Source organism: Mobula hypostoma, chromosome 17 (genome assembly GCF_963921235.1).
Source record: "Mobula hypostoma chromosome 17, sMobHyp1.1, whole genome shotgun sequence".
NCBI lineage: Eukaryota > Metazoa > Chordata > Chondrichthyes > Myliobatiformes > Myliobatidae > Mobula > Mobula hypostoma.
The window spans coordinates 41626817-41651907 of NC_086113.1; the positions used below are offsets into that span (position 1 = coordinate 41626817).

The window sequence follows — 25091 nt, forward strand, 5'->3', positions numbered from 1 at the left end:
TCACTAGTCCCCGGCTTACTTTCTGACTTTTCCGGTGGACTCTCCCCGCCGTCCTGACTACCCTTCTGGTAGCCTTTACTCGGGGCAACCTTCATTTTATGCGTCAACGCATACTCATCCGCTAACTTAGCAGTTGCGGCTAACGTGGCTGCCTCTTTCTCATCGAGGTAGGGTCTCATACCCTCAGGGACACAACCTTTAAACTGCTCAATCAGAATCAGTTGCAGCAGTCTGTCATAATCCCCCTCTACCCCTTTCGAGGCGCACCAACGCTCGCAATATGTTTGCATCTCGCGAGCAAACTCCAAATACGTGCGGTCCCACCGCTTCCTCGCATTCCGGAACCTCTGCCGGTATGCCTCCGGGACCAACTCATAAATCCTGAGGATGGCCTCCTTCACCACCTCATACTTCTGGGCATCTTCCGCGGATAAAGCGGAGTAAGCTTGTTGGGCCTTCCCTTTCAGTACACTCTGAAGTAAAACAACCCACTTATCCCTCGGCCATTCCTGACTTATAGCCACCTTTTCGAAGTGGAGAAAGTACCGATCCACATCGGTATCGTCAAATGGGGGAACCAGCCTAACCTCCTGGGTCGCCCGGAACCCTCCACCTTGGTTCGGCACGAGCCCCTGCTCGGCCCTTATCTTTAACTTCTCCAGCTCAAATTCCCTTTCCCTCTGTTTCTCCTCTCTCTCCAACTGTCTTTCTCTCTCTTGCCTTTCTACCTCTTTCTCTCTCTCCCGCCTTTCTAACTCTCTCTCTTTCTCCTGCCTTTCTAACTCTCTCTCTTTCTCCTGCCTTTCTAACTCTTTCTCTCTCTCCCGCCTTTCTAACTCTCTCTCTTTCTCCTGCCTTTCTAACTCTCTCTCCTGCCTTTGTAACTGCTTCTCTTCGTGTTCTAACTGCCGTACCCGGAACTCGTGCTCGAGTCTCAGTTTTTCAAGCTGTACCTGTACCGCGTCTCCAGCAGGTTTTTCAATAGACACCTCCCCCAGCTCACCTTGGGGAAACACACCTTTAGATACATAGTGCTCTACAATAGCTCTGTGTATCTCCTCTCTCCTCATTGTCGACTTCACCTTAGCAAGATTCACCCGTTTGGCCACAGCTATCAATTCCGATTTCCTGGCATCCTCTAATGCCTCCAAGGTCGGCGCCTTTATAAATTCCTCAACCTCCATTTCTGCTGTTTGTCTTTTCTTTCTTTCGGGAATTTTAACCCAATCAATTTACTCCGTCCCAAATTTAGCGTTCAAAATCGCGGACGAGAACCCCACTTATGTTACGTACCCCGTAACTGGGTTGCCAAACCAGCAGAAATGGATCACTCAGTTGGAGTCTGGAGTACTAGAACTAAGAAAGTTTTATTAAAGAAACAAGCAACACAGTAATCGAAAGGATAATAAATGCAACAATTCAACAATGATAACCACACATGTGCACAGAATTAAGATAACAGCATCAATCAAGCTCTATCGTTGTCTAGGGGTAAAGGACCAATTTCAAAATGACTCAAAGTTCATCCAGTTAGTAGTTCAGTTCGCAGTAATCGTTGCCATGGCGATGGACAAGGTGGGGGAAGAGAGAGATAGAACAGGAACAACTGATCATTCAGACACGGCTTCACTCACAGACCAGCGATATGGCTCACAAACAGCTTTTGGGCAGGTCCTTGGTGATGTCACCTGAGGTCACCGACTGTGACCCCTCCTCCAGATGCGGTCGATCCTCTGCAGTGAACCCGGCACCCAGGCAAGGGCGGACACACACCGGGTTCCCGCTGATCGTACCTTTCCACCCTTGTCGTTGTCTGGTACTTCTCACCCACTCGTGAGAAGCGCACCGCTTCCAGGGTCTCGTTACCTCGGGTGGCGTGTGTGTCCGTCTTAGCGAACCTGTCCCTTTTTATCCCCCTGCTGGGGTATCGCCTGTCCATCACTTCAAACAGTTCAAGGTTCAAAGGGGGGAGCCGCTCCAGACAGCTCTCTCTCCCACATCCCTTCATTACACATCTCCAGACGCTGCTCCATTGTTCCTTATCTCTCCTTCCCCTGAGGGCAGGTGGCAGACCAACTGCTGATGCCACTGATGCTAGCCCAGGCCAGCAAACATCTTAATTTTATGTGTATTCTCGTAACAATGGAAACACCTACAGTCCTCATCGAGGGATCAGAAGTGGAAAGGGTGAGAAATGTCAAGTTCCTGGGTGTCAACATCTCTGAGGACCTATCCTGGGCCCAACATATTGATGCAATTACAAAGACAGGAGTTTGAGGAGAATTGGTATGTCACCAAAGACAACGGTAAATTTCTACAAATGTACCATGGAGAACATACTAACTGGTTGCATCACCGTTCTTCTGGTATGGACGGGTCACTGCACAGGATTGGAAAAAAAACTGCAGGAAATTGTAAACTCAGCCAGTTCCATCATGGGTACTAGCCTTCCCAGCAGTCAGGACACTTTCAAAAGGTGATGCTTCAAAAGGGTAGCATTCATAATTAAGGACCCCTGTCACTTAGGACATACACTCTTCTCATTGCCACCACCAAGGAAGAGCTACAGGAGCCTGAAGACACAGTCAACATTTCAGGAGCAGCCATGAAATTCATGAGTGGACAATGAACCCATGAACACGACCTGAATATTTTTCCCTCTCTTTTTGCACAGCTTGTTTAATTTAAGCAACACACATAAAAGTTGCTGGTGAAAGCAACAGGCCAGGCAGCATCTCTAGGAAGAGGTACAGTCGATGTTTCAGGCCGAGACCCTTCGTCAGGACTGTTTGCGTTGTTTAATTTAACTTTCTTTTTTATATATATACTTATAGAAATTTTAGTTTTATGATTATGTATTGTAATGTACTGCTGTCACAAAAGAACAATTTTCATGATATATGCCGATGATATTAAATCTGATTCTGATTGAAGGCATGAGGAGTCAAAATGAAAGTGAAAAAAAATCATATAGTTTCTTCTGTACAAGCACTTGTAAATTCTGATTCCAATATTCAGGACTTCTGTCTCTTGCTACTTTTTAAAAAAAAAATCAAAATCTTTAAAATAATGGAAATGAACAAGATTGGATTCTAGTAAAATTAGGAATGGTGTTTTACCCATTTTCTGATATGAGCAATAATTAATATTAGCATGTGTTGGATCTTTGTCACTTTGTTAATATTAGGGATCTTGTTTTTCCCTATTTTGCAGGGAGATAACGGAATTCCGGGTTCCCCTGGAAGAAGAGGAGAGACTGGATTCCCAGGACATCAGGTTAGTTAATGTTGATAATTTATTGAATTATGTAACAATTATGAACTTTCATGAGCCCTTTGCTAAGAATTTGATTTTTATGGAGAGCGTTGCTGAGAATTATGCCACTAAGCTTGCTTAACTATAAAAATCAGACCAGAATTTCTTGAGCTTTTACTAAATTAGCATTTTTCTACTTTTCTTTTCCCATTTTCCAAAGAGATGGCATAAATTAGAGTATGAGTGCATTCTTGCATTCTGTTTAATGCTGTAAAATGGACAGGCCAAATGGTCCTTAACTGTCTAAATAGTAAAGGTGGCAGGGAATAGCACCTGGAACAGTCCTTTCATAACCTCAGAACATCCTAACACTCTTTGTTCCCAATAAACTTCATGAATCATAGACAACATTAAATCTGCGTACTGCAAGGTTCAACAAAAGCCAATGAGATGCATTGTTCCATCTTTACCTATTCTGTCATAAATAATGATAATCAAAAGAATACTGGATTGATGGAAACCCCCTAAATATTCACTTATGTGTTTCCGGAGATGAAATCTATCATACCCAAATTGACTTTCCTCCAATTTGAGACCCTCCAATGTGTTTGACTCTTAGTACTTTAGGGATGAGTGATAGATGAATGCTCGCTTTTCTGTTGGACTGAAAAAGGAATAAATAACAAAATAAAAGCGGTAACCAGAGATATATCTCCAAATGCAACTCTTCACATTTGTGAATGTTAAGTTTCATGTTCACCAAGGATCCATAGTGGTCCCTTCCATAATTTTATCCACATGTTGCCTTCCTGGCTAGATCACAGAAACATGAAACAAGAATCCAAATCTAACAAATAGTTCTAAGCAGATTTGCAGCTTTCTTAACCCCTGTACTCTCTGTAATTTATCTGACTGTTTTTCTGACATATGAAGCAACATACACAAAATACTGGAGGAACTCAGCCGGTCAGGTAGCATCTATGGAAATGAATAAACAGTCAACATTTTGGGCTGCGACCCTTCATCAGGACTGGAAAGGAAGGAGTGGGCCATGATAGTGTAATGGCTAGCCCAACACTTTACAGTACCAGTGAGCTGGGTTCAATTCCCACTGCTGCCTGTAAGGAGATTTTATGTTCTCCCTGTGATCTCGGGATTACTGCCTGTGCCACGCGACAGTGAGAGTAGGAATGCGATGAGATGGAGGATAAATGCGTGGCTGAGGGATTGGAGCAGGGGGCAGGGATTCAAGTTTTTGGATCATTGGGACCTCTTTTGGCGCAGGTGTCACCTGTACAAAAAGGACGGGTTACACTTGAATCCTAAGGGGACCAATATCCTGGCAGGGAGATTAGCGAGGGCTACTGAGGAGACTTTAAACTAGAATGGTTGGGGGGTGGGAATCAAATTAAAGAGGCTAGGCGAGAGGAGGTTAGTTCACAACAGGGGGATGGGAACGAGTGCAGAGAGACAGAGGGGTGTAAAGTCAGGGTAGAAGCAAAAAGTACTAAGGAGAAAAGTAAAAGTGGCAGGCCGACAAATCCAGGGCAAGCATTAAGAAGGGCCACTTTTCAACATAATTGTATAAGGGCTAAGAGAGTTGTAAAAGAGCGCCTGAAGGCTTTGTGTGTCAATGCAAGGAGCATTCGTAATAAGGTGGATGAATTGAAAGTGCAGATTGTTATTAATGATTATGATATAGTTGGGATCACAGAGACATGGCTCCAGGGTGACCAAGGATGGGAGCTCAACGTTCAGGGATATTCAATATTCAGGAGGGATAGACATGAAAGAAAAGGAGGTGGGGTGGCGTTGCTGGTTAAAGAGGAGATTAAAGCAATAGAAAGGAAGGACATAAGCCGGGAAGATGTGGAATCGATATGGGTAGAGCTGCGTAACACTAAGGGGCAGAAAACGCTGGTGGGAGTTGTGTACAGGCCACCTAACAGTAGTAGTGAGGTCGGAGATGGTATTAAACAGGAAATTAGAAATGTGTGCAATAAAGGAACAGCAGTTATAATGGGTGACTTCAATCTACATGTAGATTGGGTGAACCAAATTGGTAAAGGTGCTGAGGAAGAGGATTTCTTGGAATGTATGCGGGATGGTTTTTTGAACCAACATGTCGAGGAACCAACTAGAGAGCAGGCTATTCTGGTCTGGGTTTTGAGCAATGAGGAAGGGTTAATTAGCAATCTTTTCGTGAGAGGCCCCTTGGGTAAGAGTGACCATAATATGGTGGAATTCTTCATTAAGATGGAGGGTGACATAGTTAATTCAGAAACAAAGGTTCTGAACTTAAAGAGGGGTAACTTTGAAGGTATGAGACGTGAATTAGCTAAGATAGACTGGCAAATGACACTTAAAGGATTGACGGTGGATATGCAATGGCAAGCATTTAAAGATTGCATGGGTGAACTACAACAATTGTTCATCCCAGTTTGGCAAAAGAATAAATCAAGGAAGGTAGTGCACCCGTGGCTGACAAGAGAAATTAGGGATAGTATCAATTCCAAAGAAGAAGCATACAAATTAGCCAGAAAAAGTGGCTCACCTGAGGACTGGGAGAAATTCAGAGTTCAGCAGAGGGGAACAAAGGGCTTAATTAGGAAGGGGAAAAAGATTATGAGAGAAAACTGGCAGGGAACATAAAAACTGACTGTAAAAGCTTTTATAGATATGTAAAAAGGAAAAGACTGGTAAAGACAAATGTAGGTCCCCTACAGACAGAAACAGGTGAATTGATTATGGGGAGCAAGGACATGGCAGACCAATTGAATAATTACTTTGGTTCTGTCTTCACTAAGGAGGACATAAATAATCTTCCAGAAATAGTAGGGGACAGAGGGTCCAGTGAGATGGAGGAACTGAGCGAAATACATGTTAGTAGGGAAGTGGTGTTAGGTAAATTGAAGGGATTGAAGGCAGATAAATCCCCAGGGCCAGATGGTCTGCATCCCAGAGTGCTTAAGGAAGTAGCCCAAGAAATAGTGGATGCATTAGTGATAATTTTTCAAAACTCGTTAGATTCTGGACTAGTTCCTGAGGATTGGAGGGTGGCTAATGTAACCCCACTTTTTAAAAAAGGAGGGAGAGAGAAACCAGGGAATTATAGACCGGTTAGCCTAACGTCGGTGGTGGGGAAACTGCTGGAGTCAGTTATCAAAGATGTGATAACAGCACATTTGGAAAGCGGTGAAATGATCGGACAAAGTCAGCATGGATTTGTGAAAGGAAAATCATGTCTGACGAATCTCATAGAATTTTTTGAGGATGTAACTAGTAGAGTGGATAGGGGAGAACCAGTGGATGTGGTATATTTGGATTTTCAAAAAGCTTTTGACAAGGTCCCACACAGGAGATTAGTGTGCAAACTTAAAGCACACGGTATTGGGGGTAAGGTATTGATGTGGATGGAGAATTGGTTAGCAGACAGGAAGCAAAGAGTGGGAATAAACGGGACCTTTTCAGAATGGCAGGCGGTGAATAGTGGGGTACCGCAAGGCTCAGTGCTGGGACCCCAGTTGTTTACAATATATATTAATGACTTGGATGAGGGAATTAAATGCAGCATCTCCAAGTTTGCGGATGACACGAAGCTGGGTGGCAGTGTTAGCAATGAGGAGGATGCTAAGAGGATGCAGAGTGACTTGGATAGGTTGGGTGAGTGGGCAAATTCATGGCAGATGCAATTTAATGTGGATAAATGTGAAGTTATCCACTTTGGTGGCAAAAATAGGAAAACAGATTATTATCTGAATGGTGGCCGATTAGGAAAAGGGGAGGTGCAACGAGACCTGGGTGTCATTATACACCAGTCATTGAAAGTGGGCATGCAGGTACAGCAGGCGGTGAAAAAGGTGAATGGTATGCTGGCATTTATAGCGAGAGGATTCGAGTACAGGAGCAGGGAGGTACTACTGCAGTTGTACAAGGCCTTGGTGAGACCACACCTGGAGTATTGTGTGCAGTTTTGGTCCCCTAATCTGAGGAAAGACATCCTTGCCATAGAGGGAGTACAAAGAAGGTTCACCAGATTGATTCCTGGGATAGCAGGACTTTCATATGAAGAAAGACTGGATGAACTGGGCTTGTACTCGTTGGAATTTAGAAGATTGAGGGGGGATCTGATTGAAATGTATAAAATCCTAAAGGGATTGGACAGGCTAGATGCAGGAAGATTGTTCCTGATGTTGGGGAAGTCCAGAACAAGGGGTCACAGTTTGAGGATAGAGGGGAAGCCTTTTAGGACCGAGATTAGGAAAAACTTCTTCACACAGAGAGTGGTGAATCTGTGGAATTCTCTGTCACAGGAAACTGTTGAGGCCAGTTCATTGGCTATATTTAAGAGGGAGTTAGATATGGCCCTTGTGGCTACGGGGATCAGCGGGTATGGAGGGAAGGCTGGGGCAGGGTTCTGAGTTGGATGATCAGCCACGATCATAATAAATGGCGGTGCAGGCTCGAAGGGCCGAATGGCCTACTCCTGCACCTATTTTCTATGTTTCTATGTTTCTATGCCTGAGTTTCCTACCACAGTTCAAAGATGTACCAGTTAGAAGGTGAATTGGTCATTGTAAATTGTCCTGTGTTCAGGCTAAGGTTAAATTGGGGGTTGCAGGGTGACACACTTTGAAGGTCTGGAAGGACCTGTCCCATGCTGTATCTGTGAATAAAGTAAATAAAGAATAAAAAAGTGAGTGAGGTGAAAGAGGACAAGCTAAAAGATGATAGGTGAAGCCAGGTGGATGGGAAATTAAAGGGCTGGAGAAAAGGGATCTGATAGGAGAGGAGTGTGGACCATGGGAGAAAGCAGAAAATAGGGGGGCAATAGTTGTGGTGAAGGGGGAGGGGAAAAAATAAAAGGAGAAAAAAAATTACCAGATGGAGAAATCAATGTTCATTCCATCAGGCTGGAGGCTCCCTGGACAGAATATGAGGTGTTGGTCCTCATTGTGGCACAAGAGGAGGCCATAGACAGACATGTCAGAATGGGAATGGAGATAGGAATTAAAATGGTTGGCCACAGGGAACTTCTGCTCTTGGTGGATGTAGCGAAGATACTCGACAGCAATGTATGCTCAGAAATATCATCCACCTAATTCATTGTATTTGGATCATCTTCACTAACTTCAGTTTCATCACTCTCCATAACCACCTGAAAGAGATTCAAACAATTTCTCAACAGAGTGTAGCTTTAGATTCAGTTTTGGACTACAACATCATGTAGACCACTTCTAGCATAATCTCTAAACTCAATCTCTGCTTCAGCTCATCTGTTGTTATAAGTCTCATGAACTTTTTCTATACTTAGCAATTCTAGCACACTCCCAGTGAGCACCCCTATTCATTATTTGCCAAGTTGAGTTGATACTAAATTCCTCTTCCTGTATTTAGATTCGAATTGTCCTACTCACCCTTTATCCCCATGTTTGTTGACTAGGTTGGTTCACAGTTAAACAATGACTTGGGTTTAATTTCGTACACTTTTTGTAAATTCCTGTCACAATCTTGTCTCCTATTTATTCCTATAACTTGGTGAAATGCTGGAATCCCTTGAGGTATCTCCAATCCTCCAATTCTGGCCTTATCAAATTTAATTGCTTTTCCATTGACCATCATGCCTTCAGCTGTTAAGCTTAAAACAAAGATTGGAATTCCCTTCCTAAAACTTCCCACAATCTCTTTCTCTTTTGTTCTCTGAAGTGCTACAAAAAAAAACTTTTGGAGTATTTTGGGCCATTTGATCTAAAAGTTCCTGAAATCTTTCAAAGGCACCAAATTGGAATCATTTTACATTTTATAGCTTAGACATTTTTCACTGACTGTGAAGTAGTTACTGCATAAATATTCCAAAGTTGTGAACTGCGCTAAATGCAACAGAGTTGCTTGCTTTAAGTGCAGATAATGAGTTTTATAATATACTATGGGACTGAGTGTCCCCAAAGACATTTTGGTCTCAGATTAAATGATAGGGTTCTGCATTCTTCCATTCCAAATCCATATAAAGTCACAGCTCATGCAATTGTTTCAACTTTATTTGTTTTTCCTACAATCTCACACTGAATCCTACTCACTATTATTGAACAGTCAAGAGAAGCATGCTATTCAGAGCGATACACATTGGATTTTACCCCATAGCCTCATCTTTTATAGGAAGCTGATGGGCATGACCCTCTAACTTGATGCTCTTGTATTATTGACTCATAAGAACAAAAGAAATAGGAGCAGAAGTAGGCCATCTGCCCCTTTGAACCTGCTTCACCATTCAATAAGATCATGGGTGATCTGGACATGGACTGATCTCCACCTACCTGCCTCTTCCCCATAACCCTTAGTTCCCCTACTATGCAAAATTCTATCCAACCTTGTCTTAAATATACTTACTGCTTCATTGGGCAGAGAATTCCACAGACTCACCACTCTCTTGGAAAAGCAGTTCCTCCTCATCTCTGTTCTAAATCTACTCCCCTGAATCTTGAGGCTATGTCCCCTAGTTCTAGTCTCACCTGCCACTGGAAACAACTTTTCTGCCTCTATTTTATCTATCCCTTACATAATTTTATATGTTTCTACAAAATCTCCTCTCATTCTTCTGAATTCCAGCAAGCACAGTCCCAGGCGACTCAACCTTTCCTCATAGTCTAAACCCCTTATCTCTGGAATCAACCTGGTGAACCTCCTCTGCACTGCCTCCAAAGCCAGTGTATTCTTCCTCAAGTATGGAGACCAGAACTGCACACTGTACTCCAGGTGCGGCCTCACCAGTACCCTGTACAGTTGCAGCATGACCTTCCTGCTCTTAAATTCAATCCCTCTGGCAATGAAGGCTATCCTTCCATTTCCCTTCTTGAGAGCCTGCTGCACCTGCAAACCAACCTTTTGTGATTCATGCACAAGCACTCCCAAGTCCCTCTGCACAGCATCATGCGGCAATTTTTTACCATTTAAATAATAATCCACTCTTCCATTTTTCTTTCCAAAGTGGATGACCTTGCATTTACCAACATTGTACGCCATCTGCCAGACCCTTGCCCACTCACTTAACCTATCTATATCTCTGCAGACTCTTCGTATCTTCTGCACAATTTGCTTTCCCACTCAAACATGCCCATACATGCTTTATTTTTAACATTACTTTGATTTGTGTTTCAGGGCTCAATTGGAGATAAAGGCTTCAGAGGTCTCAAAGGAAGTGATGGATTCAAAGGGAAAACGGTTTGTGAAGAATCTCTTATTCTGTGTTTCATCTTTCAGTGCATAATAAAATGGAACTTGTTGCAATGGCAAATGAAAATCCGAGTACAGGCAGTTGCTGTCTGTTGAGGGCAAGAGGTGTATGTAGTTGTTACCCATTGTCCTCTGCATGCATTTAAAAAATCGTACTTTCTCCAAGGTGCATTATAACTAAGATCAGGCAGCCCCCTTAACTTTCTTACCATTCCAGTTTCAGGTACACACACACACAAACGCACTCATACAATTTTGACTTTTCAGAACAACCACCACCACTGTCAGGAATGACATTCAAATGGAACAAATACTAATTGTAACTGTAAGATAATGTTTAATTTGTTCAGTCACAGGTGTCTCACTAAAGGTTAATTTAGTGATATCTGAATAGACTTGAGACTTCAACAATGAAAACAGGAAATGCCGGATGTACTTAATGACAATCGCCCTTCTCCATCCTCCCTGAAGCTTAACAGTCACCCTTTGTTTTCCCAGTTCTGATGAAGAGTCTTCAGTTCGAAATATTATCCCTGCTTCAGTTTGCTCGTATGCAGACTAACCTGCTAAGTATTTCCAGAATTAGCTATTTTTAGAAACACAGAAACATAGAAAACATACAGCACAATACAGGTCCTTCGGCCTACAAAGCTGTGCTGAACATGTCCCTACTTTAGAACTACCTAGGCTTTACCAGTAGCCCTCTATTTTTCTAAGCTCCATGTAGCTATCCAGGAGTCTCTTAAAAGACCCTATTGTTTCCGCCTCCACTACGGACGCTGGCAGCCCACTCCACGCACTCACCACTCTCTGCGTTTAAAAAAAAAATTACCTCTGACATCTCCTCTGCACCTACTTCCAAGCACCTTAAAACTATGCCCTCTCAAGCTAGCCATTTCAGCCCTGGGGAAAAGCCTCTGACTATCCACACAATCAATGCCTCTCATCATCTTGTACACCTCTATCCGGTCACCTCTCATTCTCCATCCCTTCAAGGAGAAAAGGCTGAGTTCACTCAACCTATTCTCATAAGGCATGCTCCCCAATCCAGGGAACATCCTTGTAAATCTCCTCTGCACCCTTTCTATGGTTTCCACGTCCTTCCTATAGTGAGGCGACCAGAATTGAGCACAGTACTCCAAGTGGGGTCTGACCAGGGTCCTATATAGCTGCAACATTACCTCTCGGCTCTTAAACTCAATCCCACGATTGATGAAGGCCAATGCACTATATGCCTTCTTAACCACAGAGTCAACCTGCGCAGCTAATTTGAGTGTCCTATGGACTGGGACCCCAAGATCCCTCTGATCCTCCACACTGCCAAGAGTCTTACCATTAATACTATATTCTGCCATCATATTTGACCTAACAAAATGAACCACCTCACACTTATCTGGGTTGAACTCCATCTGCCACTTCTCAGCCAAGTTTTGCATCCTATCAATGTCCCGCTGTAAACTCTGACAGCCCTTCACACTATCCACAACACCCCCAACCTTTGTGTCATCAGTAAATTTACTAACCCATCCCTCCACTTCCTCATCCAGGTCATTTATAAAAATCACAAAGAGAAGGGGTCCCAGAACAGATCCCTAAGGCACACCACCAGTCACTGACCTCCATGCAGAATATGACCCATCTATAACCACTCTTTGCCTTCTGTGGGCAAGCCAGTTCTGCATCCACAAAGCAATATTCCCTTTGATCCCATGCCTCCTTTTTTCTCAATAAGCCTTGCATGGGGTACCTTAACAAATGCTTTGCTAAAATCCAAATACACTACATCTACTGCTCTTCCTTCATAAATGTGCTTAGTCACATCCTCAAAAAATTCAATCAGGTTCGTAAGGCACGACCTGCCTTTGGCAAAGCCATACTGAATATTCCTAATCATATTATGTCTCTCCAAATGTTCATAAATCCTGCCTCTCAGGATCTTCTCCATCAAATTACCAACCACTGAAGGAAGACTCACTGGCCTATAATATCCTGGGCTATCCCTACTCTCTTTCTTGAATAAGAGAACAAGATCCGCAAACCTCTCCCATTCTCATTGATGATGCAAAGGTCATTGCCAGAGGCTCAGCAATCTCCTCCCTCGCCTCCCACAGTAGCCTGGGGTACATCCTGTCCAGTCCCGGTGAGTTATCCAACCCCACACAAATATTCCCTGAACATTTGCCACATTTCTTCGGTACGTTTCCCTGAGAACATCTGTTTCCAATTTATGCTTCCAGCTTCCTGCCTGATAGCCTCATAGTTCCCCTTACTCCAAATTAACCATTTCCCTACTTGTCTGTTCCTATCCCTCTCCAATGCTATGGTAAAGGAGATAGAATTGTGATCACTATTTCCAAAATGCTCTCCCATTGAGAAACCTGACACCTGACCAGGTTCATTTCCCAAACCAGATCAAATACAGCCTCTCCTCTTGTAGGTTTATCTACATATTGTGTCAAGAAACCTTCCTGAACACACCTAACAAACTCCAACCCATCTAAACCCCTCACTCTAGGGAGATGCCAGTCAATATTTGGGAAATTAAAATCTCCCACCACAACAATTCTGTTATTGTTACTCCTTTCCAGAATCTGTCTCCCTATCTGCTCCTCGATATCCCTGTTATATTGGGTGGTCTATAAAAAACACTAGTAGAGTTATTGACCCCATCATTTTCCTACCTTCCACCCACAGAGACTCCGTAGGCAACACCTCCATGACTTCGTCCTTTTCTGCAGCCGTGACACTATCTCTGATCAACAGTGCCATGCCCCCACCTCTTTTGCCTCCCTCCCTGTCCTTTCCGAAACATCTAAAGCCTGGCACTTGAAATAGCCATTCCTGCCCCTGCAAAATCCAACTCTCTGTAATGGCCACAACATCATTGCTTCAAGTGCTGATCCACGCTCTAAGCTCATCTGCTTTATTCATGATACTCCTCGCATTAAAATAGACACATCTCAAACCATCGGACTGAGTGCATCCCTTCTCTGTCACCTGCCTATCCTCCCTTTCGCACTGTCTCCAAACTTCCTCTATTTGTGAGCCAACCTCTGTTTCCTCTGTTACTTCAGTTCATTTCCCACCCCCCAGCAATTCTACTTTAATCTCTCCCCAATAGCCTTAGCAAACCTTCCCGCCAGGATATTGGTCCCTCTCAGATTTAAGTACAACCCGTCCTTTTTGTATAGGTCACACCTGCCCCAGAAGAGGTCCCAATGATCCAGAAATCTGAATCCCTGCCCACTGCTCCAATCCCTCAGCCACGCATTTATCCTCCACCTCATTCTACTCCTATACTCACTGTCATGTGGCACAGGCAATAATCCCGAGATTACTACCTTTGAGGTCCTGCTTCTCAACTTCTTTCCCAACTCCCTGTAGTCTTTTTTCAGGACCTCCTCCCATTTCCTACCTATGTCGTTGATTCCAATATGTACCATGACCTCTGGCTGTTTTCCTTCTCACTTCAAGATATCGTGGACACGATCAGAAATATCTCAAACCCTGGCACCTGGAAGGCAAACTACCATCTGCATTTCTTTCCTGCTTTCACAGAATTGCCTGTCTGACCCCCTAACTATAGAGTCCCCTATCACTGCTGCCATCCTCTTCCCTTCCCTACCCTTCTGAGCCACAGGGCCAGACTCTGTGCCAGAATCGTGACCAGTGTTGCTTCCCCCAGGTAGGTCATCCCCCCAACCGTACCCAAGCAGGAGTACTTATTGTTAAGGGGAACAGCCACTGGGGTACTCTCTAGTACCTGCTTCTTCCCCTTCCCTATCCTAACTGTTACCCACTTCTCTGTCTCCTGTGGTCTCGGGGTGACGACCTGCCTATAGTCCTCTCTATCACCTCCTCACTCTCCCTGACCAGACGATAGTCATCGAGCTGCATCTCCAGTTCCCTGACATGGTCTCTAAGGAGCTTTCGTTTTAGATTTTCAATATTGGTAGTTTAAAAAAAATCATGGATTCTAGATTTTAATTGGTAAGCATGTGTAAAGTCTCAAACAGTTCACCTCGCCATACAGAGAAGCGAATGTTACATATAAATCTCAGTGGAACAATGTTTTGCATGTGCAAAGCAGAACTCAGCTGTAGTACCTGTCAGGAGACACATATTGTACACATGCATTACAAGCATGTGCCATGAAATGATTCATTCCAATTCTCAGCTCATGCTAATGGAATGATTTCCTTCCTGAACGTAGTTGCTTCCCTAATTTCCTTACAATCATGTTTCTTGTAATATGAAAATACCTTGTTTATAGAATACCTTTCAGCTAATATTATTCACATTTCTTTGAATATTTGAACTCATAATCCAGACTGAAACATTAGTGTCCTGCTGAAAAAAAACTGAAGGTACCAAATTTGGATCATTTCACAATTTATGTTACACATTTTTCAATGGCTGTGAAGCAGTTATGAATATTCCGAAGTTATGAGCTGGTAATTCAATACAATTTCAATAGTTACAATGACATCATCTATAAAACCATATAACCATATAACAATTACAGCATGGAAACAGGCCATCTCGGCCCTTCTAGTCCGTGCCGAACTCTTACTCTCACCTAGTCCCACCGACCATCTACTTTAGTATTTAAGTCTGATAATGCTTCCATTGAATTACATTTCTACAATGGGAGGCATCATGGAAAGTTCAGCCTTTGCTCAAACAAAATAATTCACAAGGATGATCTAAAGTTTCTGAGAATAGGTAATCCAGACACCCAAAAATAATGCTATGAGGGTTAACTCTCTCAATACACAAATATTCCAACTATAGATAAAGCAAATATGTCCGCTGTGCTAAGGGACAAAATTAGTTTGATCTGTAGGCTTCCTTGAAATTAGTCACAAAGGTGCTAAATAACTTGGCCAATGTTGCTTCATTTGATGTAGGCCAGCTAACATTTCTCCAATGTCTTACATTTAGATGATGCATACAAGAACATCTTATGGTCACATCAGTTTGCAAACCATATCATTTGAGAGACCAGCCCCTTGCTGTGTCCTAGTAGCCTTTGTTCTTTAGACAGTACTGTTAGTTTAAAAAGTTGTCCTTTTAATTCAAACTGATTACTGCTTGCAAATTACATTAAATATTGAAGACTGGTTCTCATTCAAATTAATGCCGGATAATTTCATAGTTTCATACTTCCTGAATTCCTACCATCAAGCTTTGTTTTTCTATTTACCACTTATAGCCCTTTAGTCCAAGATGTACCAATACAGTTAAAGTTCATGGATTAGGAAATGGCACTCCATGGAATAAATAAGGCTAAGCTATGAAACACATCAAAGACAATCCTATTCAAGATGAGTTTTGTTTGTCATTTCCAACAACTAGATTGAAAATGGACTTCAGAGTATTTTGGGTAATCATTAACTATAGCTAGTTCTCAGCTTCAAACGGTAAAAATACTTGATTAAGTAATAGTGATTTTTATCATTCGGAGACACACTACAGAAGGTGGTAACAGTATGGAGAATTAAGTTGTGTTAAATATGATATTATAACTCACATGGAAATTGTGTTCAGGGTGAAGATGGACCAGAAGGTCAGAAAGGAGAGTTTGGAAGAACTGGAGTCCGTGGACAACAGGTTAATCTGATTTTACCTTGCCACTGTTAAATTTTCAAGAATTACTGAGATTTTGTTTTGTTAAACTGACAGCCAGAGTCAATAAGATGTTTGGCACGTCGTCAGTATCAGGAAAATACCAAATAAGTTCTCTGATCTCTTGGAAATACAGAATTACGGAAGTGTTTTTCATCAGCCAAGGACACAGTTCATGTGAAGTATTTAGTGGGTCTCATTTGAGGATTGTGAACAGTTTGATTGTTTCTGCAAAGAAAAGATATTTCCAGAATGTTTATTTACTGGATGTGACAGAATTTTGCTGACAGAAAATAATTTCTTCTTTAATATGGTTAGTACTGTGTGCTTCTAAGAGAGGAGAAGAATAGTTAAAAGAGATCCCAATGATCCAGAAATCTGAATCCCTGCCCCCTGCTCCAATCCCTCAGCCACACATTTATCCTCCACCTCATTCTATTCCTATTCTCACTGTTGTGTTGCACAGGCAGTAAGCCCAAGATTACTACCTTTGCGGTCCTGCTTCTCAACTTCCTTCCTAACACCCTGTGTCCACAGAATCGCTTGTCTGACCCCCTAACTATCGAGTCCCCTATCACTGCTGCCATCCTCTTCCTTTCCCTACCCTTCTCAGCCACAGGGCCAGACTCTGTGCCAGAGGCATGGCCACTGTTGCTTCCCCCAGGAAGGTTGTCCCCCCCCACAACAGTACTTAAACAGGACAAGGGGTACAGCCACAGGGGTATTTTCTAGTACCTGACTCTTCCCCTTCCCCCTCCTGACCGTGACCCACTTGTCTGTCTCCCATGGCCCTGGTGTGACCACCTGCCAATAACTCCTTTCTATCACCTCCCCGCTCTCACTGACCAGGCGAAGGTCATCAAGCTGCATCTCCAGTTCCCTAACTCGGTTTCTCAGGAGCTGCAGCCTGACACACCTGGTGCAGATATGGCTGTCTGGGAAGCTGGGAGACTCTAGGACTTCTCACATCTGACACCGAGCACAGAAAACTGGCCTCACACATATACTTCCTCCTTTCTGCAAATAACACAGGTAAACCTACCCCGCCTTGTCTCCTTACTGCTTAAGCCCGTTGAGACAAAGCCCTGTCACTCTGCTACCTCTCACTCTGCTGCCCGCTGGATATGGCGGTCTTCTTTTTAAACCTTTAGCGCTCTACTGGCTGATGTCATGCGCCTGCGCAGTCTCGCCTCTCTTTTACCCCCCGAGTAGTAAAAAACTCCCTTCGCTCTGAAAAATCAGCCGTGCACTTGCAGCCTTCTTGCTCCATCCTCTTTTGGGGCAGGTGTGACCTGTACAAAAAGGACGGGTTGCACTTGAATCCCAGGGGGACCAATATCCTGGTGGGGAGGTTTGCTAACGCTACTGAGGAGAGTTTAAACTAGAATTGTTGGGGGGTGGGAACTGAACTGAAGACACTGGGGAAGAGGAGGTTTGCTCACAAATAGAGAAAGCTTGTAGACAGTGCGAGAGGGAGGATAGGCAGGTGATAGGGAAGGGACACACTCAGACCGAAGGTTTGAGATGCATCTATTTTAACGCAAGGAGTGTTTTGAGCAAAGTGGATGACCTTAGAGTGTGGATCAGTACTTGGAGATATGACGTGGTGGCCATTACAGACACTTGGATGGCTCAGGGACAGGAATGGTTACTTCAAGTGCTGGGTTTTAGATGTTTCAGAAAGGACAGGGAGGGAGGCAAAAGAGGTGAGGGTGTGGCACTGTTGATCAGAGATTATGTCACGGCTGCAGAAAAGGTGGACGCCATGGAGGGATTGTCTACGGAGTCTCTGTGGGTGGAGGTTAGGAACAGAAAGGGGTCAGTAACTTTACTGGGTGTTTTTTATTGTCCGCCCAATAGTAACAGGGATATCAAGGAGCAGATAGGGAAACAGATCCTGGAAAGGTTTAATAATAACAGAGTTGTCGTGATGGGAGATTTTAATTTCCCAAACAGCGATTGGCATCTCCCTAGAGCAAGGGGTTTAGATGGGGTGGAGTTTGTTAGGTGTGTTCAGGAAGGTTTCTTGACACAATATGTAGATAAGCCTACAAGAGCAGAGGTTGTACTTGATTTGGTATTGGGAAATGAACCTGGTCAGGTGTCAGATCTCTCAGTGGGAGAGCATTCTTGAGATAGTGATCATAATTCTCTCTCCTTTACAATAGCATTGGAGAGAAATAGGAACAGGCAAGTTAGAAAAGTGTTTAATTGGAGAAAGGGGAAACATGAGGCTATCAGGCAGGAAACTAGAGGCTTAAATTGGAAACAAATGTTCCCAGGGAAAAGTACGGATGAATGTGGCAAATATTCAGGGGATATTTGTGTGGATTTCTGCATAGGTACGTTCCAATGAGACAGGGAGGTTATGGTAGGGTACAGGAACCGTGGTGTACAAAGGCTGTAATAAATCTAGTCAAGAATAAAAGAAAAGCTTACAAAAGGTTCAGAGAGCTAGGTAATGTTAGAGATCTAGAAGATTATAAGGCTAATAGGAAGGATTTTAAGAAGGAAATTAGGAGAGCCAGAAGGGGCCATGAGAAGGCCTTGGTGGGCAGGATTAAGGAAAACCCTGGGGCATTCTACAAGTATGTGAAGAGTAAGAGGATAAGATGTGAAAGAATAGGACCTATCAAGTGTGACAGTGGAAAAGTGTGTATGGAACCGGAGGAAATAGCAGTGGTACTTAATGAATACTTTGCTTCAGTACTCCCTATGGAAAAGATCTTGGTGATTATAGTGATGACTTGCAGCAGACTGAAAAGCTTGAGCATGTAGATATTAAAAAAGAGGATGTGCTGGAGCTTTTGGAAAGCATCAAGTTGGATAAGTTGCCGGGATTGGATGAGATGTACCCCAGGCTACTGTGGGACGCAGGGGAGGAGATTGTTGAGCCTCTGGCAATGATATTTACATTATCAATGTGGGCAGTAGAGGTTCTGGAGGACAGGAGGGTTGCGGATGTTTTTCCTTTATTCAAGCAAGGGAGTAGCGATAGCCCAGGAAATTATAGACCTGTGAGTCTTACCTCAGTGGTTGGTAAGTTGATGGAGAAGATCCCGAGAGGCAGGATTTATGAATATTTGGAAAGGTATAATATGATTAGGAGTAAACAGCATGGCTTTGTCAAGGGCAGGTCTTGCCTTATGAGACGGGTTGAAGTTTTTGAGAATGTGACTAAACTCATTGATGAAGGAAGAGCAGTAGATGTAGTGTATATGGATTTCAGCAAGGCATTTGATAAGATAGCCCATGCAAGGCTTATTGAGAAAGTAAGGAGGCATGGAATCCAAGGGGACATTGCTTTGTGGATCCTGAACTGGCTTGCCCACAGAAGGTAAAGAGTGGTTATAGACGGGTCATATTCTGCATGGAGGTCAGTGACCAGTGGAGTGCCTCAGGGATCTGTTCTGGGACCATTACTCTTCGTGATTTTTATAAATGACCTGGATGAGGAAGTGGAGGGATGACTTAGTAAGTTGGCTGATGACACCAAGGTTGGAGGTGTTGTGGATAGTGTGAAGGGCTGTCAGAGGTTACAGTGGGACATTGATAGGAGGCAAAACTGGGCTGAGAAGTGGCAGTTGGAGTTCAACCCAGAAAAGTGTGAAGTGGTTAATTTTGGTAGGTCAAGTATAATGGCAGAATATAGTATTAATGGTAAGACTCTAGGCAGTGTGGAGGATCAAAGGGATCTTGGGGTTCAAGTCCATAGGACACTCAAAGCAGCTGCGCAGGTTGACTCTGTGGTTAAGAAGGCATATGATGTATTGGCCTTCATCAATCATGGAATTGAACTTAGGAGCCGAGAGGTAATGTTGCAGCTATATAGGACCCTGGTCAGACCACACTTGGAGTACTGTGCTTAGTTCTGGTCGTCTTACTACAGCAAGGATGTGGCAGCCATAGAAAGGGTGCAGAGGAGATTTACAAAGATGTTGCCTGGATTAGGGACATACCTTACGAGAATAGGTTGAGTGAACTCGGCCTTTTCTCCTTGGAGCGACAGAGGATGAGAGATGACCTGATAGAGGTGTATAAGATGATGAGAGGCATTGATCATGTGGATAGTCAGAGGTTTTTTCCCAAGGCTGAACTGGTTGCCACAAGAGGACACAGGTATAAGGTGCTGGCGAGTAGATACAGAGGAGATGTCAGGGGTAAGTTTTTTACTCAAAGAGTGGTGAGTGCATGGAATGGGCTGCTGGCAACGGTGGTGGAGGCGGATACGATAGGGTCTTTTGAGAGACTTTTAGATAGGTACATGGTGCTTAGTAAAATAGAGGGCTACAGGTAAGCCTAGTAATGTCTAAGGTAGGGACATGTTCGGCATAACTCTGTGGGCTGAAGGGCCTGTATTGTACTGTAGGTTTTCTATGTTTGTATGTTAAGAATAGTTAAGTGTTGGGGTTTTGGGAGAGATACCCTGAACAAGCTGGCTGCTCTAAACTGGATTGTGTCAAGCTACTTTTAAAACAGTTTGAAATGTAGAAGTACACTCCAAATCCAAGATCAGCTGAACCTTGGTAGCTAAACAGTAGTACTCACACAATGCTTGTGTTGGCTCAATACTGTAGCTGGTCTTCAAGGCATTATTGACATGACCATTGAAGTATACATGAAGTATATCATGGATATTTTGGTCAACATCCATAAGACCAAAATCTTTTACAAACCTACCCTTAGTTCACCACCTTTCCCTTCCAAAATGAAAGGTTCACAGTGAGACCATAGAAAATGTTGAACATTCTGGCAAAGGTAAATTGTAGAAGAAATTTACCTAACCCTAACCATAACCTTCACCTTTGGTCCATCAATACAACCTTTGATCAGTTAAGGAACAGGGTATTTGGAGATCTCAGGCCTTGCACAAAACTCATTCTCTATGTTCCTTGCCCTACTGCACAATTCTGAGATCTAGAATCCCTTCAGCAGGCACCTTGAAGCACCGGAAAAAATACCACCAATGTTGTCTCTGCAAAGTCCTCCAAATTCATTGGAAGGATAAGTGAACCAACATTGGTATCCACTCCCAGACCAACAGTGAGGTCCAAGTTATATTCTATCAGCTACATTGGACAAGTCATATTATTCACAGGCTCAACACTAGACTCCTGGAATGTAACATTCCAAATGTAGTAAAGGGGGCAGTTAAACCTCCTTGAAGAAATACAAATACCCACTTACACTTACTCTTGGGAGATCTCTGGCACATAATCACTTCAAGAGGATAAGGAGCATTTGTGTTTGCATTGAGAATCTTTTGGCTTTGTATTGGAAGCACACTGTAACCCAGAGTACGGCATGAAAGGAACATAGTTTTTCAGAAATTGCATACTCAAGTGCCCAGTCAAGCATCATCTGTCCTATTTGTGGATGAGTTTGTGGTTCCCATGTTGACTCATGTCTCTCCTCAAACCCACAAAACAAGAGTGGATGCAAATCATCCTCGATACTGAAAGACTGCTTAAAAAGGAGGAGACTGAAGAACTTAAGAAAAGCTGTGGAGACTGTGTCTGATTGTATGTAGTGTGTAACTTAAGCTTAACTGAAAAGAAAATCTATCATAAAGATGAACCTCGTTATGATTTTCCATCCAGCAGCCGAGAAATGAGACATACTGTTGCTTTTTGTATTAAGTTTTTTCCTGTAATGACAAAACGTATGTTTATTTTGGTTCAGTTCATGCAAATGTGGTACAATTAGGGGTTTAGAGATGACTCACATGCACTCCATTTCATATTACACAGGGCCCGGATGAGATTGATATGGTTGGAAATCCTGGACCAAAAGGACGAAAGGTGAGGAAGCATAATGCCAGAAACCAAGCAAATGTTTTTTTTCTATGCCTTCAGTACAAAATTCCATGGTATACGCACACATACCTATCATCTTCCTAAACCATTAATTTTGCATCAATCTTTCAGTCATCACCCTTAGTGTCTGTGTAATCCCACTCCTGTAAAAGCACATTGGGAAATTTAAGTACACTAGTGGAGTTGTATAAATGAAAGTTGTTGCTTGTACTCTATCAAATTAATTTTAGTGAGTGGCAGATCACGTTGATAATCATACACATTTAGAACTCTGTCATCTGGCATAATACTTCTTTGAATATGTACAAGTACACTGCAGATATTAATCCTAATAATCCATTAATCTGCAATGTGTTAGAAGGAATTTCGTTCAATCTGGTCCTCAACATACATATTTGTAATATGCTCTAGTGAGTGTACTTATTGTCAGTAATACTTCTGTAATATTAACTAATGCATAAACATGATTGGAGAAAGGAACCATTCCACAAAAAACAAGGAGGGAATCTTAAACCCTTCTTCAACTGACGTTTCAGGCTTTTTTTGTGTGTAGATATCCCAGAGTTAATTACACAAGGACAGCAATTTCCCCCTTTAAATCTGGATCATTATTTATAAAGAACATCTGAACAAAATAATGCATTGCCACGTATCAAAAGTAATTATACACACAGATTATATACATCACTGGGTTAAGTTTTCCAAATATGGGCAAGCCCTGCAAAAGTTGGCAAATTGCATCTGCGAATCTCACCTTGTGTAAAATGGCTGTTATTGCATATGTAGTCTTTTGGGTAACCAACCACATGTGGTGGACATCTCTCTTGATTTCTGTTTTCATTCACTGCAATGACTGACAAGTTTGTCCATCAAGTCATCATCTATCCTATCCTATTCCATTACAACGTATTTAAATATGTATGAAAGTCTAGTGATACATTGCTGCATGAATTTCATTCCTTCTGTACAATCTGCTGCTGTTATAACAGCATCACATTGATAAGAGTATAACTAGTTGAACAATACAGTCTAATTTCTTCCCCCTTTTTATTGTTTAAGGGAGAACGCGGGTTCCCTGGATATCCTGGTCCACAGGTACTTGTTGAAAACATTTATGTTTGTAAAATGATGTACAGTATTTTTTTAAATTTATAAAGGACATGAGAAAGTTAGCTGTGTAAATTGTGTTCTGAATTTTCAGGGACCAGATGGTAACCCTGGAACTTCTGGTGGAAAGGGCCCTAAAGGATCAAGAGGACGCAGGGTATGTCAATTTGTTTGCTTCATGCATTGAACTTTTTAGGTTCAGACCCAAATTGACTTATATAAGGGAGCTGGCAAATCTAACAACATAAATGTTTTTAGAAATCTCTCTGAAATGTTAGTTGGTGTATGAATTTACCAATGCCTACTATCCTACCATCTGCTCCCTCTATTCCCTCTAAATTGCTGTCCACCCAATTTACAGCTTGACAGGTAAAACATATAAATGTCTTCCACACCTTCCAAATGCAACAAACTATGCTTCTTTAAAGGAGCTGAGTTGTTGAAACATTTTGTGAAACATCATGCTTGAGGTAAAATTTCTGACATTTACACTTCCAGTTGCTGTTTATCAATAAAGTGTTGTGCCTTGTTAGAGAAGAATAACAAATTTTATATAGAAATATATCCTTAAATGTGTATATATTGCAATATGTTCTGACTGATGTTAGCCACTGCCAAAACTATTTCCTGGTTAAGGGTACCTCCCTCTGGTGCCCCTCCTCCTTCCCCTTTCACCTTGGTCCACTCTCCTCTCCTATTAGTTTCCTTCCTCTTCAAACATGTACCTTCTCCACCCATCACGTCCCAGCTTCTCAGTTCATCCCCCCCCACCCCCTACCCTTCACCTGGTTTTACCTTTCAACTTGCCAGCTTACACTCTGCTTCCTCCCACCCCCTTCTCATTCTGGCTTCTACTCCCTCCCTTTACAGTCCTGATCAAGGGTCTCGGCCCAAAATTGACTGTTTATTTCTCTCCATAGATGCTTCCTGATCTGCTGAGTTCCTCTAGCATTTCGTGTGTTGCTCTGAATTTCCAACATCTGCAGCATCTCTTTCATTCCTAGATAAAGCAACCTTAAGAGTTTAAATGTTGTGAAAGTCATCAGAACACAAAATGATTGTGTGAGACTTTGAATATTGATCAAGAAAGAACAATGATTAGATATGTAACACTGATGGGAGCAGACAGATTTTGTAATAAATAGGAATACTTTTTGTTTTGATTGAATAAAGCTTAACATTTCTGTTTAAGGGGGACTCTGGTCCATCTGGTGACCCTGGAAACCAAGGAGAAACAGGAGCTCCTGGAATAAGGGTAAGGTACACTCTTCGGGATAGAAAACTAGAAGCTTTTTTGCTAAGTTATTTCCAGTGATTGCATGTGAAGTCATTCTCATATATATTTTGCTTATATGCTTATTAATGCTCAGAAGAACAGCTCTAGTGCCATCACAGATGTCTAAGAAAAGCTAATTAATAACTTAAATACTAGAAGGTCCTAGAATTGATTTTGGCAGAATGAGATTTTTCATTCTTTATTTTAGGTGCTAAATCTACTAAATAGTAATACATGTGTATTTAACTTTGGTCAATGCCGCTGATGCCTGAGTTTTTATATGGTAGAGACCGCTGCATTAGAAAGCTCAACTAATTGAATAGGAATAGTAAATGTGTAACTTTTAGTCTGCTCCACCATGATTGGTTCAGTTTACCTCCCTTCAACGAAATATCCTCACAAAAATCTTTTACTAAGACACAAGAAGTGTCATGACGGGAAATGCAATGGGACAGCGTTCTGAAAAATAATCGTAATTTGTTGTGAAAATTTGGCTTGACACAGCTGAGATCACAATCTGGAGAAGTTAGGACACTGTGTTTTCTTGGGGAATGAATGAAATGAATCCTTCTTGCAAGTTTATCAAATTTACAAACTGAACTCAATCACAGTGTAGCAAAAATATGCAAAATGCATTTCCATTACATGACCACAGCTAAAAGGTCAAGGTGCAGATAATTGTTCATCTAATTTATTGAAGTTTGCTCTCGGCTGGATTGCTGTAGTTGCAATGATGACACGCTTGCTCATTTATTAAACATAATAAGTGACCTGAACCT

The 25091-nt window shown here is 42.5% G+C and overlaps 1 protein-coding gene across 1 annotated transcript in view; it reads left to right on the plus strand.

Moving 5' to 3' along the window:
- LOC134358003 (collagen alpha-6(VI) chain-like) overlaps window positions 1-25091 on the plus strand; it is a 154352-nt gene that overhangs the window by 103491 nt on the left and 25770 nt on the right. The window contains 7 exon segments of the mRNA XM_063069863.1: window positions 3214-3276; window positions 10411-10473; window positions 16036-16098; window positions 21864-21914; window positions 22989-23024; window positions 23131-23193; window positions 24229-24291. Of these exon segments, the coding sequence (XP_062925933.1) occupies window positions 3214-3276; window positions 10411-10473; window positions 16036-16098; window positions 21864-21914; window positions 22989-23024; window positions 23131-23193; window positions 24229-24291 (402 nt within the window).